The following is a 16233-nucleotide window of genomic DNA, read 5'->3' on the forward strand; positions in this document are numbered from 1 at the left end:
AAAAAAAATTTACACTGTCTTCAAAATCCGATATTTATTTTACATTTATAGCACATCTCAATTCAGACTAGCTACATCTTATGTGCTCAGTAGTCACATGTGGTTAGTGGCTACTGTACTGGAAAGCACAGTTACGAATCAAGTGTCGTGCCGAGCACCCAAGCAGTTTCTAAGCAGCAAGTTGACTTGCCACATTTCAGTTGATTCAGCTGGTAAGGAGACAGTGAGCCCGAATGGATTTAGAGTTTATTACTCATGGCATAGCAAGCAGCATGAGCTTTCATGTTCTGTTTTCCCTGGCCACTCAAGTCTCATTTGGGTTATGTGGAGCCAGGTCCAGGTGCATGCTGCACACAAGGTGAATCTGTGTCACAGGTGGGGAACACCAACTTAGAAACTTTCAGTTCTTACAAGGAGACTGCAAGACATCCTGCCCAAACACTATGTTTATTATCCTGATCAGGAAACAAATCTGCCACCTGCAAACATCTTTGAAGGGATAGTTTATAAATACTTAGAAACACCATGGAGAACTGCTCCCCAAAAATCAGTTTCTCTCCTCTTGAAAACCTTCTCAGATATTTCAGGGAGAGTTAATGTTCCATAATATGCTCTATATTTTTCAAGAAAAACATACATGCAATGTGGTGAATTACTTAATATGGCCCTTCTAGCCATAGTCTTTGTGACTCCCACACATTGATCGGGTAGGACTATGCACATAAGGTCCTTGTGGCCCACCAAGGGGATTGGACCACTTGGTGCTAATGCAAATAAGGTGTATGGAACCTGTGATCGTTAAGGTTGTGTGTCAGCTTGGCTGGGCCATGATTTTCAGTGGTTTGGCAGTTATGTAATGATGTAATTTGGCAGCTATGTAATGATGTAGTGTTTCTCCATTTTGTGATCTGATGTAATTGTCCTCTGTTTTGTGATGCGATGTAAGTATCCTCCACTTTGTGATGTGTTGTAAATCCTAGCCTCTATGCTTGTGCTTATGGTCCCATTTGGAAGTGAGTTGTCCATTATGTAAATGAGGCAGGATTAGGGTGAGATGTATCTTGAGTCGCTACCTTACTACAGGGTATGACTTAAGTTAGCACCTTACTCCAGTCACCACCCTCACCACTCTTATTCAAGTCACACCTTTGTACCACCTTGCTCATGTAAGGGGAGTTTCCTTGAGGGTATGATCTGCATCCAATATCTGTGAATGCTCTGGCGAAGTTCTCTCATTCTGGATCCTGCATCTGGCCTGTCATCATCTGACCTCTGGTTCTTGGAACACAAGCCAACAGCCTATCATCTGACCTGATTCGCCAGTTTCCACAGCCTTGTGAGGCAGCAGCTTGTTGTCTGACCTGCTGATTTGTGTTTGTCAGCCCCTGCAACCACATGAGTCAGAAGAAGCCTCCAGCCTGAAGCCTGATCCACGGATTTGGGACTTGCCAGCCTCCACAACCGATTAGCCATTTCTTTGATGGTTCATGAGTTCTGTGAGACATTGCAGTGAATTACAGAACCCAAGACAGGATAGAGAGTACTGAGCGGAGGAGAAGTAGTTGATGTTAGAGATAATGGAGTGGTACAGAAGTTTGGAAAAGTTGGATATTTGGACATCTTTAACCTCTGCTTCATAGGAACAAGCTTTGTGCTGATCCTTATAAATTACTCATTGACTATAACACATAATTTCAATTGTTTTTGTGCTTGTCTATCCCTCCCACTATTCTCTGAGCTCCTGGAAGCCAGTGAAACACCAGCACTCAATAAATACTTGATGAAGAAATGAATAAGTAAGTACCTTTTTAAGAGCTATCTTGTCTGTAGCCCATAGGGAGGAAGTCCTGTTATTCATTCATGACCCAGGCACTGTGCCGGTCATATAAATGCCCACACACACATATTCTGTTAAGTGTTTTGAAGGAAATAAACAGGAAATGAATAGTAAGAATTTAGTTTAGATTGATGGTCAAGGAAATTCACGAGTTTGTTTAACCTGAAACCTGAAGAATAAGGAGCCAGCCATTTAAACACTAGGAACAAAGAGTGGTCAAGTACAGAAAGCAGCATGGCTAAAGGATCTATAGCATTAAAAAGCTTGGAAAGTTTTGGAACTGAAATGCCAAAGTGTCTAGACAAGCACAGCAAGAAAGTATTCAAATGACTTAAGAAGACAGGAGAGGTAAGAAATAGAGCCAGATTATACAGGTTTATATGGACCATGTTAAGGATTCAGGGTTTTATTCTAAGATCCATGTGAAGCTATTTGCAGTGTAATGAATTGCTTTTATATGGCCTTTCTAGCCATGGTCTTGTAACTCCCATGAAATCACTGGCTGGGACTATGCAAACTGCATGACTTATAGTCTACTGAGGGGAGTATTCAGTTTACTATGCAAATTGAGTGATTTCTGGTCTACCCCAGGGGATTGTTCAGTTCATGGTCCTGGTGGGAGGGCCATGCTTTGAAATTGACAAGGAGTAGGCTTATATAAGGACCAATCCTACAGAGGTTCAGGGGGACCTCACTTCCACCAAGAAGAGTCTGGAGCAGGGAGCAGAGAACATCCTTTGGCCAAGGACCCAGAGTCCCTGTGCCACAAACTTCCTAGACCCAGCGAAAGAGTGAACTTTGAAGACAGCACAAGATGGCAGAGACAGTGGTGGTGGCTTGCCAGCCCACAGAGCAAGAGCTTAGCACCTTCAGGCAGGCGGCTTGCCAGCAGAGCTGTAAGAGTTGTAACACTTGCCCATGTACAGCAGAAGCCTGAGGGTGCAGTGGTTGCCTTGGAGGATGCTCTGTAGGGGTCTTCCTACAGCAGGGCTGAGCCAGACATCTCTGGGCAGGCAGCCTGCCATTGGAACTTGCTTCTGTAGGGCGAGAGGCCTGAGTGTGCCCTGTACAGGGGTTGCACACCTCACCCCCTGGGCAACAGGGGCCCAGGTAGAGTGGCAGCAAGACAGCCCCACAGGCAGGAGCTAGCAGCAGAGGTCAGCAAGGCCCAGTGGCAGAGCAGAAGCCTCAGGTGTCCTGCAGGTCTCCCAGGCAGCATGGTGGTAGCCAGAGGCAGCAGTGATGTGATGAACACAGCATCTGACATCTGACCTGAACCACGACAAGCCTGTCTAGCTACATTAAGAATGGACATGGGTAGTTTGGGGAAGGGTAAGCATTCCTCCTTTTGAGGATCTGTTATTGTTTACTCTTTGCTTTCTATAAATAATAATGGCTTTCACTTTGCCAACACTGTAAGCATCTTGTGTGGCCGGCTAGATCACAGATGAACATAGCAACTGTGAAATGGTTGATGCCGGGGATGTATGTGTCTCATTCCTAGTAGTCTAATGGCTGCCTGGAAGCTTGAGGCACAGCCTATCTGCATGTGCAATGCGAACAAGACGACATGTACATATACCATTGAATAGAGTTTTTAGTAGGGTATAATTTGATTAGTAAGTATAATTTATCAGCTCCTTTATGGAGAATGGATCGAGGAGCCACGACCCCATTAGGAGTCCATGACAGTAAATGGTGACCAATGATGTCTTGTTCCGGTCTGTTACACCTTCAGACTTTTTAATTTGCCTTTCCTCTTTTCCTGAGTTTGGTTCTCTATACCTGGAAACCAAAAAATTTCCTTTTGTGAGAGGAATTTATCTTTCTTTCCCTTACCTGCTATCTTAGTTATCTAGTATTGCTGTAACACAATACCACAAGTGGGTGGCTTAAAAAACAAATTTATCTTCTCACAGTTCTGTAGGCTAAATATCCAAATCAAGGTCTCAGCCATGTTGATTCCCTCCTTGTCAGTAGCCCCAGGCATTCTTTGGTTTGTACACATTCTCACATGGTGCCTGTCTTCCCCTGTGTCTCTGTGTCTATTCTGGTGTTTTTACAACTAAGTGATAAGGTTTAGCAACCATGGGTATAACCTCATTAACATAACAAAATAAAAAATTCCACAGGTACAAGGGCCAAGAATTCAACGCATGTTTTTGAGGGACACAATTCAATCTGTAACACCTGCCTTAATATTAAACACTAGCCAAGCCAGACTATTAAGCCCCTCACCTGTAATGTCCTCTACTTTTATCTCCACCTCTTGAAATTTTACCATTCTTTTCTGTCCATTTTAGATATCCCTTTTATCTTTTATGTAATCTCAATATACTAAACTGCTTTTATTAATCCAGAATGGCATTTATTAATTTCTAAATTGACTTCTAAACCTATTAAAATGAAAGTGGAATAAAAGCATAAAATGAAGTTTAAGAAACAAAAGTATTCAGAAAAAAATGTTATATATAAAAAAGTAATAGTTAGCATCTTAATAAGCCTGTTTTCTCAAACTTTCTTGACATTTATCTTGGAACTTCCAGACTGAGGGGTAGACTATATCAGAGCTGTTTTGATTGATTTCTGATTCACTGATTAGAAATGAGCAACTAAATCCCTCTGAGCCTAGTAATTTTTTGGGCTCTTCTCCAGTTTATCTCCTTTTGTGAAGACTTCTCCTTTATCTTGACTACCACTTTCTTTAATAAAGCTCAATGATTTTCAAAGCAAACTTCGTAAGCGTTTTTTACTGGATCCTCACAACTTTACGAAGTAATCAGTGAGAGCTATTTCTCCTCCTATTTTATGGATGAGGAAAGCGGGTGCAAGGATGAGAAATGAAACAATCTTCTTCAGAGGCCAGGCCCAAGACTTGGGGTTCTCAGTTGTCCTAACTAATGGAGACTGCAGGCTCTCTCTTTTTCTGTTTCTTTAGCCACATTCACTCAATCCTGCCTTGACAAGTGGAATTTTGCAGGGCACCTGGGATCGTTAGAAGAATAAGCTCCTGCCTTTGAGGACCTTAGATTATGGTGGGAAATTCAACCAGATCATAACAGGGCACAGGAAGCTGAAGATGCAAGAGAGAGAAAAAAATCGATGAAACAAAGAAATCTCAGCTCCTTTTTTACTTTTTTGACCTGAGCACCCGTCGTGTACCAAGGGCTGTGCACTCTAAATATACCCCATCATGAGGTATAGACTACTAACCAGGAAAAAGAAAAACCAAACTCCCTACTGGCGAGTCGATCCCGACTCATAGCGACCCTACAGGACACAGTAGGACTACCCCATACGGTTTCCAAGGGACGGCTGGTGGATTCGAACTAGCAGCCTTTTGACTACCAGCCAAACGCTTAACCACTTGCGCCACCAGGATTCCACTAACTAGGAAGTTAAAATAATGTGCCCAAGGTCTCACAGGTAGGTTTTCAGTGAAAGGACCGAGTTTATGGCCACCCAATTCCTACCTTAAAATTTCAGTTTCTACCGGTTCTATCGTGGGGAACCTGGATAAGCCGAACCAATACCTATTGAGTCCGCGAAACTCCACGCTCAGCCGCCCAAAAACTCCCTCAGCCGGAAGCCCCTCGCAGGAAACCGCCCCACTCGATCCTGGGGGCCCAATCAACCTCCAGCCGAGTCACGTGTCAGCCGAATATGGCTGCGCCCGGGCCAGTTAAGCAAAGGTTGCCTTGAGCCTCGGCATAGCTGAGGAGGACCGGGGGAGGCACCAGCTGCTTAAAGAAGGGGAGCATAAGGTACTGGAATTCTGGGGAAAGGGTGCAGTAAATGTCCTGGTATCACAGGAGGCCCGGCGCTGTAGCGCGCTGTCTTCGGCAGCACGCGAATCGGGTCGTGGATCTGGGCCCCGAGGGAAGGAGGGCAGTCGACCCTACGGTGCTGATGGTGTTTGCACTTTCCAACTTGGAAAGAAAGATGTTATACTTAAATTAAGGCATTACAAGGGGAGAAAATGCCAGCGATTGAAAATCTCACGTTTACTGCTCATCTACAGAGTGACCTTGGCCAAATTGCGTTTTTCCAGGCCTCACTTTATACATTGCATCTCTCTCGGAAACTCTCATAAAAGCAACGTGACATGGCTAATACAAAAGCCTTTTGAAATGTTTCTAGTATTTAACGGTGGCGTTCTCATTGATAGGGATTCATTACTAATAGCGGGGAGACAATGCCACACGGGGACTGCCCGATCTGGACTTGTACCGAATAGACTACGAAACCCTGGTGGCGCAGTGGTTAACAGCTTGGCTGCTACACCAAAAGGTTGGCAGTTCGAATCCACCGTCCGCTCCTTGGAAACCCAATGGGGCAGTTCTACCCTGTCCTGTAGGGTCGCTATGAATCGGAAGGACTCCGGGGCAACGGGGTTGGGCTTTTTTGGTTATTAACATAGGCTTTTTGGGTTATTAATAGACATACCATAGAAATGGCTAGTTCTCATCTCACCAGTATGCAGAGCATAGTGATAGCATTGGGGTGGGCATCCTGAGGAGTATTTTTTTTTTAATTTCGGCTTATACAACATATTTTTCCACTGTATAGACTGAATTTGATTACTTCTCTCTATATATATTCCACCCCACACACACATTCCAAAAACACTGAAAAGTAGGGTAGGTGTCTATCATGTTACTGTAACCAAGACTCTCAAGTGTTTTGAGTTCTAAATTTCTGGAACCTAAATTTCTAAGTCTGCATTACACTTAATTTTAAATCCAGAGATACAGAATTTTTGTGCACTTAATACAAGTGATGTCTTACATATAATAAAAAAACCAAACCTGTTGCCATCTCACAGCGACCCCGTAGGACAGAGTAGAACTGTCCCATAAGGTCTCCAAGGAGCATCCGGTGGATTCGACTTGCCACCCTTTTGGTTAGCAGCCAAACTCTTAACGACTACACCACCAGGGTTTCCTGCATGTAATAGGTACCCCGTATTTGTTAGTCAGTGTTGCAAATTAATCTCATAGCAAATGTATGATAATGAACCAAGAAAATCTGATGTCATAAAACCATGTTATCCTTTGCTGTTTTCAATGAACTTCTGCTTTTAACTCTTCTACTCTGAAATCTGTTTAGAGAGCAAAATCTTCAGACTAAAATTCATCGTTCACCATCCCGCTGCTCTGAGATTGTCCCGGACTAGTGCAACAAACTACTGGCCTCTGGGCCACATGCAGCCTGTGGCTTACTTCTGCAGGGCCAGCCAGCTAGGAATGGTTTTTATATTTTTAAAGGATTATGAAAAAAATTTTTTGACAAAAACTATATATATACTGCACAAAATCTAAAATATTTACTATCTGCCCCTTAGAGAAGTTTGCTGACCCCTGCTCTAAGGTATGCCTAGAAGTGAAATTGCTGGGTCATCAGGTATGTGTCTTCAACCCTATTAAATACCAAATTATTTTCCAAAGTGGTTGTACCAATCTACACTTCCACCAGCAGCACAGAAAAGTTTCAGTTACCCCATGTTCCTTGGCAATAACTGAAATTGTCATTTAATTTTAGCTATCCTACGGATATATATTAGTACTTCACTGTAGTTTTTTGTTTCCCCGATTATAATGAGGCTGAGCATATTTTCATGTTTATTGGTTGTTTGGATTTCCTCATTCTTTAAAGTACAAAAAACGGGGTTGAGTTTTGTCAGTTTTTCTATTGAGTTTGCCTTTTTCTTGTAATTTTGTATATATTCTGGGTTCTAACTAATCCTTCATCAGTTGTAGTGCAGACATTTTCTCCCACACTATCTTTATGGTTCTTTACAAGTTCTTAATTTTAATATTAGTTTTATCAGTCATTATGTTTAGTGCTATTTGTAAACTAAGAAATATTCTTAAAGATTATGAAGATATGTGTAATTTTAGAAGCTTTATGTACCATATTCTAATGCAAATAACACACGCTTCTGTGTTTGACAACCACGCCGTGAGGTATTTTTGTAAGCGTGCTATGCTAATTTTTTTTTACCAAACCTGTTGCCTTTCAGTCAATTCCAACTCATAGTGACCCTAAAGGACAGAGAACTGCCCCATAGGGTTTCCAAGGAGCACCTGCTGGATTCGAACTGTTGACCTTTTGGTTGGCAGCCATAGCTCTTAACCACTATGCCACCAGGGTTTTAAAAAACTGGCATTGCGGCACTTAGGAAAATAACCTTGCAGGAGGGAGGGCGTAGTTGGCAAACAAATGTAAAAGGTGCACGTTTTATTTGTGTAAAATATGGTATCACCTTTCACGTCTGGTTTGTTTCACTTAGAATAATTTGGGGTGGAAGGGATTAAGGTGTGAAGCACTGATTTTTTTATATTATGAACGCAAACAAGTTCTTTTGTTGTTTTTCTATAGACATTATAAAAAAAATTTTTTTTTCATTTGTTTTTTTAAGGTTCCAAGATGGAAAATCATGAACTAGATGATACTATCAAGGAAAACTTAAAAACTCTTAATATTGTAACCAGAAAAATTAACCAACTTCCAGAAGCAGAAAAGTAAGACACCTTAATTTAAAAATGTCTTTTACCAGGTGGATTTTCATCATCGATGTCATTATCTCAAATTTACTTGGTTTGAGTATAAATTATATGGACCATCAGAAGGAAACTGAAACCCAGAGAGCTAAATCATTTTGCACAAGGTCACACAGCTGTTGTCGATATCTAGAAAACTGTAACTCCTATCATTGGACATATCTAATTGTATGACGGTTCAATTTTCCATTCAATTTACAGTATAGTGAAATGTGAACATTTATGGCTCCATTTAAATAACAAAACTTTAAAATATTTTAAACTTTAAATAACCCACTTTTATCATTTTATGCCTATCAGACTAAAAGAGGATTATGGAACACACATAGCTAGATCGGGGGTGTTTGAGAAATGGATCATGGGCAAAAGATCTTTAAGATAGCAAAGAGGAAAAGTCTATGTAGGGAACATACTGATCTTTGAAGACAACGTAAGCAACTACCGTGCACTTCCACAAAATGTCCTTAGACCTCCTTGGCAGTCAGGAAGGCCCAACTAGGTTACACTTAAACCAAAAAGCTGAGATCTAAAAGGATGAAGAGTAGCCAGCCAGATGGTGGAGGGGCAGGGAGCATCTTGCACAGAGGGAATGGCATATGACTAGGACACAGGATAGGAAAGAGTTTGTCGTGTATAACCAATGTACCTGAAGTACAAGGGAATTGGACATAAGGTGGGAGAAACAGGAAGAGTTTTAAGCAGGGGAATGATGTAATCCAGGTAACATTTTTAAAGAACATTCCAATTTTATGGGAAATAGTTTTGAAGTAGGAGAGAAAGGAAGTAGGAAGACTAGTAGGAAAGTGGCATAATGATCCTAGTGAGTGGTGAACTCTATAACATATGCTGAAGTTGGGAGAAAGGGAAAAGTTCTTATTTTTTCCCACCCACAGGTATCTGCTTGAACATGGATCAACATATGTTGGACTTAATGCTGCTCTCTGTGGCCTAATAGCAAACAGTCTTTTTCGACGCGTCTTAAATGTGACACAGGGTCGGCTAGCTGCCAGCTTACCAATGGCAGTGATTCCGTTCTTGACAGCACAAATATCTTATAAAGGTTTTGTAAGTTTACCTTTGAGTACAGGTAAGTTCTGTTACACCATCACTATAAAGTCTGCCGTGGTATATATTGTTTGCAACTTAAATTAATACTTGACAAATATTAATATCAAGTAGCTGTGTAACATTTGATTAAGATTGACCCTTACTAGCAAGTTCATGTAGGGTGGAAACTTAATTCATATTAGCAGTCTGTCGGCAAAGTAAGATGCACGTACACAGCATTTTTACTTTATCTACCTTATCTTTCCCATGGTTCACTGACAGATATATTTGGAAGCCTTATTTAAAAAAAAAAAAAGGCTGACTACCTTAAGCTTTTAAAAATACTTTGTTTTTTATACAGAAGTTCCTAAATGGGAAAAAATATCTTTATGAGACTAAGACTGTATAGTAAATCTCTCAAAGCACTGAACACATATACAAGAATTATCAACTGGAGATTTGATTTCCTTTTAAAAATTTACCATATATGCAGAGTGCTCTGAATATAAAGCTAATCATGAAAAATAATCCAATTTCAAATAAAATATTGCTATACAATAGGGGTTGAAAGGGGGGTCCTTCTAAATTCTTTGTGTTCTGGTAAGTGCTGCTCCAAATGTTTAAATTGATTAGTATTTTGTTGGAGTTATAATCAAGGGAAACTTACTGCCCAATGAACTAAACAGACCAAGTGATGACATAAGTTATTGACTTTCTATTTTTAATATGCTTCATACTAATTTTAGAAACAAATAAGGAACCCTGGCAGTGTAGTGGTTAACCCTGGCAGTGTAGTGGTTAAGAACTATGTCTGCTAACCAAAAGGTTGGCAGTTCAAATACACCAGCCGTTCCTTGGAAACTCTATGGGGCAGTTCTACTCTGCCTGTGGGGTTGCTATGATTCAGAATAGACTCGACAGCAATGGGTTCGGGTTTTATACTCACTTTGGAAATGAATAAGGAGTTTTATAAAAATAAAGTTAAAATATATAATGTAAAATAATAAAATGTAGATGGTTGTCCCAAAAAAGTTCCCACACGTTACAAAGTTTCTTAAAGGCAGAGAAATTATTAGTTCAGGTCTGCTGATAGAAGGCAACTACAAAAAGTTAACAGTAGCCAAAACCCTGAGGTTATATTTAAGTTCAGAACAAATCAGAGAATTTTTCCTAAGATGGTCTTAATCAGTTATTCCTAGCTATTTTAGCTTACTCATACATGTTGTTAAACCTTTTAACAGGCCTTGCAGAATTGCATTTACTATGTTAGTTTATACTTTTGTGTAGTATATTTGACAATGATAGGAAAAATCAGCAGACTCTGTGATACACAGAAAGGTACCCTGCATTCTCTGCATCATGTCTACTTGACTACCTTGATCTTCATTTCCAGAACTAAGTTATTTATTTCCTAGGTAATTTGAGCTGTGAAACTTGTACTGTAACAAGGAGTGGACTGGTTGGACTTATTTTCAGTGGTCTTTATCCTGTTATCTTGGCTATACCTGTGAATGGTGGCCTAGCAGCCAGGTAGGATTCTTTGTTTTCTCAATCATTGAAAAACTTTAATGTGACTACCTAGATAATTTAAAACAGCAAATATATTTTCCATCTTAAAGCATGTTAGACCAAAAGCAATCCACTTTTTTTATTTGAAGGAGCTAATAAGTTTTCCTTATAAATAATATTACTTCTCAAGAATTTAAAAACAGTTCCAGAACTTTATCACTGTGTCTTTTAGTGTGTAGTTGAGGTTGTTAACCTTAATCTGGATTAAATGTTCACTGCAAACAGTACTATGCCTAGCGTGAAAGCTACATATACACACAATGTTCCTAAATGAGTTTGAGTACTTCCACCAAAGGCAAATTTCATTGGAAAATATTTAGCTATAAGCCTGCTGCTTCAAAATAATTGATTATTCTCTGATGAACTGTTCTGCATCAAGCAAGCAATCTATGATGCATGAGCCTCCAGAGGTGAACTGGAGAAAGGAACAAAACACAAGGGTACCTTTTAGGAATAGGAATAACAGATACTGAAGAGAATAGCATTGCTTTAATTTTATCTAGCGTTTTAAGACTTCTAAGATTAATCTATATTATACATAGGCTTACAATACAAAAAACTTTTCTGGTGAAATGTCTCGATGTTGTCTTACAGATATAACACAGCCCTGCTACCAGAGAAAGGAAACATCTTAACCTACTGGATTAGAATCTCTAAGCCTGTCTTTAGAAAGATGCTGTTTCCCATTTTGCTCCAGACTGTGTTTGCAGCATACCTTGGGTCTAGACAATATAAACTACTCATAAAAGCCCTTCAGTTACCTGAACCTGGCCTAGAAACTCCCTGATTTAAAACAAATATGTGCACAAAAATAAAATGGTAAAAACCTATGTCTAATGTATGAATAAACAGACTTGTAATTTATTATGTAAGGTACTACTTTGGGATCTACAAAAGGCTACACAGGACAAAAAAGGCTGAATCCCAGTAAAGGCTACCCACTTAAACAAGAGCACGACTTCTCTAGGTTGCCCAATATTGTCTCTTCCATCTAGCTCACTCTACTCCTTTACATTAGGCATTGAGTTTGGTCTAAAGGAAAAGATAACCATATAGCAGTTTTCACTAAAGACCTCATGAAGAAGCCGAACAGGAATGAAAATGGGAAAACAAAAAAAATTATCAATATGCTATAGCAAATGTTTCTAAATTCAAAGGGTTTCCACAGGCATTAATCCATGGAATCTTATATTTAACAACTTTCCTCACCAAAGGATCAATTCATCTTCCTCACACCACACACACACCCATTCCCATTCCCATCGAGTCGATTCTGACTCATAGCAACCCTACAGGGCAGAGCAGAGCAGAGCTGCCCCATAGGGTTTCCAAGGCTGTACATCTTTTATGGAAGCAGACTGCCACACCTTTCTCCCGCGCAACAGCTGGTGGGTTCACCAACCTTTTGGTTCCACCCGAGTGCATAACCACTGCACCGCTAGGGCTGCTATTAGTCTTAATAAGTGGTTATTCAGGCTCAGCTTAAGTTGCTCTGATGATACAGAGCTACCAAGTGTAACCTTATATTCCTGGAAAGCTAGACTCTTACAAGATGCAGGCAAATTGTCTCTTTGAAACATCATCTAGTGTGAGACAGTTGTTTGGAATCACAGACCTGAGCCTCTTTTTAGCTATGTAATGCTAAGCAAGTTAACGTCTGGCCCTCAACTGCCTCATCAGTAACCTGATTTATGGTTGGTATAATAATATCTGTTGCTAACACAGTACCTAATACATCAAGCACTCAAATGGTAACTATCTTTTCCTGTTCCTTCTAGTTTTGCTTTCTGAAATATCCAAGTCTATTCCTCATTTCCTGAGATAGGTAATTTAAGCTTTTGAAGTGGCCTACTGTATTCCCCTACCTAAAATTTCCATCGAAGTTTTGTAAACCATTTAACATGACAGCATCTTGACCAGCACTGTCTAACAGAACTTTCTGTGGTGATGGAAATGTTTTCTATCTGCACTGCCAATATGGTAGCGACCAGCCACAGTGGCTACTGAGCACTTGAAATGTGGCTAGTGCAGCTAAGAACTGAATTCTTAAATTTTTAGCAACATGTAGCTAATGGCTACAGTACTGGACAGCATATGTCTAGACTAACACTTTCTCCTGAATCAATCCCAGTCATCACAAAAAGATTAAGTACCTAACAAAACCTTAAGTGCTGTTCCAGATTATATTCATGAGCATCTTACTACTTCCTCCAAATGTAGTGACATACCTGTTAAGTAATCTTATTAAAAACATAAAATGAGAATTTAGTCTATTGCCTAGATAAAAGCAGCTTCAGGAATGAATAGGCTTCCAGCATCTTTGAAGGAAAATAGTAACACAGTGCTGCCAAAGATTTAAAATTCACGTGAAACAAAGAATACATTTTCAAATTTTCAGAATGCAAAGACCATTTTGTTCTTTCAAAAGACACATAAAATTTTTTCCCTCAGAAACTCATGTAAGAAATAACCCCAATTACGAGGCAAAAAAACCTATGTGCCTAGAAGACTGAAAGGAAATACGCCAAAAATATTTTTTTGTAGATATTCTCTGGGTTATGGAATTATGATTTTTTTCTTGATGGCTTTCTGATTTTCCAAGTTTTCTATAATAAATATGCTTTACTCATAACCAGAAAAAGTACATATGTTATTTAAAAGGAAAAAAAATTAACCTGGTTTTTCTACAAGGTAAAAAATCAAGACTGAAAGCCCTCTGACTCAGAATTATCCATTTACCTGTACTGTCACTTTTATTTATTAGTGGGGAAAAAAAAAATTAGAAATAACTCCTGACTTCAGAAATTAAAGCCCAAATTACTGAATTAGACGTAAGAATAAAAATAGTATAATCAACTTTTGGATAATTCAAAACCTGCTGATACAACTGTTCAATAATTTGTTTCCTTACTTATCCTTAAACATTCCCACGATATTTATTCACTAGCGTATCATCTATAAATGGGTACAATGGTTTATGTAACCCAAAAGGATTACTTTCTAACACCTGTCCTCTACCACATATTTCTTAAACCATCTTTTCATTTAGTAGCAATGGGCAACATAAGCAATGAAGCATGTTATTTTAGATCTGATGCTACAAATATACCAAAATTTTTGGTGAAAGGGCAGATAAGTGATGTGAACTTGCTGTGATTTGCATCACAATTTAAGGAAGCTTTCAGTCATTTGTGTTTAAAGAACACCGCCTCATTCAGTCTGGAAGACAAGTTTTTAACATCTCAGTCGAGTCACAAACTATTTAAACAAGTCGAGTAAACAAACTATTTAAATCTGTTTTTTACAACTCACTTTGTATAGTTATTTGGCTTTTAAAAAAAGGAAAGGGTTTATATTATGTTTAAATTGAGATATTAACATAATTTTTATAAACCCCAAACTATAGTGTAGAGGGCTCTAGGAAACCGTCCTCTGGGTATACAGGAAAGAATTTGAAAGCACGCTTGAAACAAAGTTAGGCTACAAACAAAATACAGATCTACGAATATTAAACAACTACACAAATGTTCAAAACACCATTACTGACTAGATCGTTAGATTCACTGTGAAAACTAAATATTTTCAACAAAATAAGTAATTTTGGGTAAATTATGAAATTATAATTTAATAGTTGTGAATTAGTTTCCTTTTAAAAGTGGGCAAAATAATTCCAAGTGAGCAACCTTAATTGTTCATATTGGGGAAAAGTAAACAGGAATAAAACACTAGTATTAGCAACCAAAGCAATGAAAAAGGCAAGTTAGGGGGCAAATGCCTACCTACCTATAATCCGGGGAGGAAACAAAATCTTTAATATTACATGATTTATGTTCCTAATGATAAATTAATTTACTTCCTGAATAGAATTTAAATTATCTCCGGTTTTTCTGTACTGCAAAACTTTGAATGTAAATGACCATTTCAGAGTCTATATCAGAGCTCAGTCTGGCAGTGTAAGACAACAGGGAGTGACTGGCTGAGAGAGTAGAAAGGCTACACATAAAGAAATTCAAATATATGAAAAATACTGTGCTGGCCAAACAAAACACTCCACAAGCTCAAGTTTCTAATGGAAGAACTCCCCTTTCTGGTTCCAGGACACAATGGTAATTACTTAAGTTCTGAAGAAAAAACAGCACAGAAAGATGATAAAAATACAAAAATTTGGAAGGGTCTCAAAGCTTTGTATTGATAGTGGGTCTGGGGAAAAAAACACTTAAAAATATTTTACTACCAATTCAACTTTCAAGAGTCATTGGATTATTTAAAAATTTGACTAAATTAACAAGCCCTGCAATTTCCTTCAAAATGCTGAACCAGGCAAGCATATATTTAGAAAGACAATTACTCATCAGAGAATTGTCCACTCTGTGTTCTATCAAAATAATAGTTAGGGTCACCAAATACTGGTGGTGCCTGAACATTTCATTGTAGAATTATAAACTGCTATACTATTGTAACAGCAGTCACTAAATATAAGCCAGTGGGAATGCTCCTTACTGCCTGGCTTCACAGGCATTCAATGCACTCAGATTACAAGAAACTGAGTGGACTTAATAAATTTTTTACCATACTGAACAATAACCAACTGTATGTGTTATGAATCATTCTGGAAAGAAAAGAAATAGGAGTTTCTCTTATCTCTTCACACTTCTATCATTTGCATACTTCCCAAGTAAGTCAGTAAAATAAAGTGACTCAGGCTAGACCAGGTGAAAGAAATGTATTAACACAATCCAAAGAAAATGAAATAAAACAATCCAGAGTTCTTGGGTGTTTTTTCACTTATAATAAGCTGGAAAAATATTTCAATTAAGTAAAACCACCATATGCCACACACACGCAAAAAAAGCTACTCCCATCATCCAGAATACTAAAACCCTTACTCTAGACATATTTTAATATAAAACAGTAGAAACTAGCATGCCGTTTGTTAGAAACCTCAAAAGAGTCACTAAACAGTGTCAAGTACTCCGAAAAAGCTGAAGAAGCCAAGACCTCAGAATCCACACATCCTGGTATTTCCCTGAAATGCAATTAACTCTACCCACACAAATTGAACCGTAATCAATATTTTCAAAGATATAGTTAAGAACTTTACATTAACTTTTATATTCTACTCAGCAAGGTGTCTGCCTGTACTTCAAATCAGCTCTCATGTTTCAGGAAATAAATACAAATTCATGATATGCCTTGTGCTCACTGATGCCCTGTTCA

General features: G+C 38.8%; 1 protein-coding gene across 2 annotated transcripts; it reads left to right on the plus strand.

The window, feature by feature from the left end:
• The first annotated feature begins 5489 nt into the window (after positions 1 to 5489).
• TMEM126A (transmembrane protein 126A) lies at positions 5490 to 12348 on the plus strand. Of its 2 annotated transcripts, none has more exons than XM_023739773.1 (5): positions 5490 to 5601; positions 8259 to 8361; positions 9294 to 9487; positions 10863 to 10977; positions 11611 to 12348. In XM_023739773.1, the coding sequence occupies exons 2-5, from the start codon at positions 8267 to 8269 to the stop codon at positions 11801 to 11803; spliced, it is 597 nt and encodes a 198-aa protein (XP_023595541.1). In that variant the 5' UTR covers positions 5490 to 5601; positions 8259 to 8266; the 3' UTR covers positions 11804 to 12348. The 2 variants fall into 2 exon arrangements, with proteins under 2 accessions (XP_023595541.1, XP_004385594.2); XM_004385537.3 differs by lacking the exon at positions 5490 to 5601 and adding an exon at positions 7194 to 7240.
• The last annotated feature ends 3885 nt before the right edge of the window (positions 12349 to 16233 follow it).

Source organism: Trichechus manatus, unplaced genomic scaffold (assembly GCF_000243295.1).
Source record: "Trichechus manatus latirostris isolate Lorelei unplaced genomic scaffold, TriManLat1.0 scaffold00140, whole genome shotgun sequence".
NCBI lineage: Eukaryota > Metazoa > Chordata > Mammalia > Sirenia > Trichechidae > Trichechus > Trichechus manatus.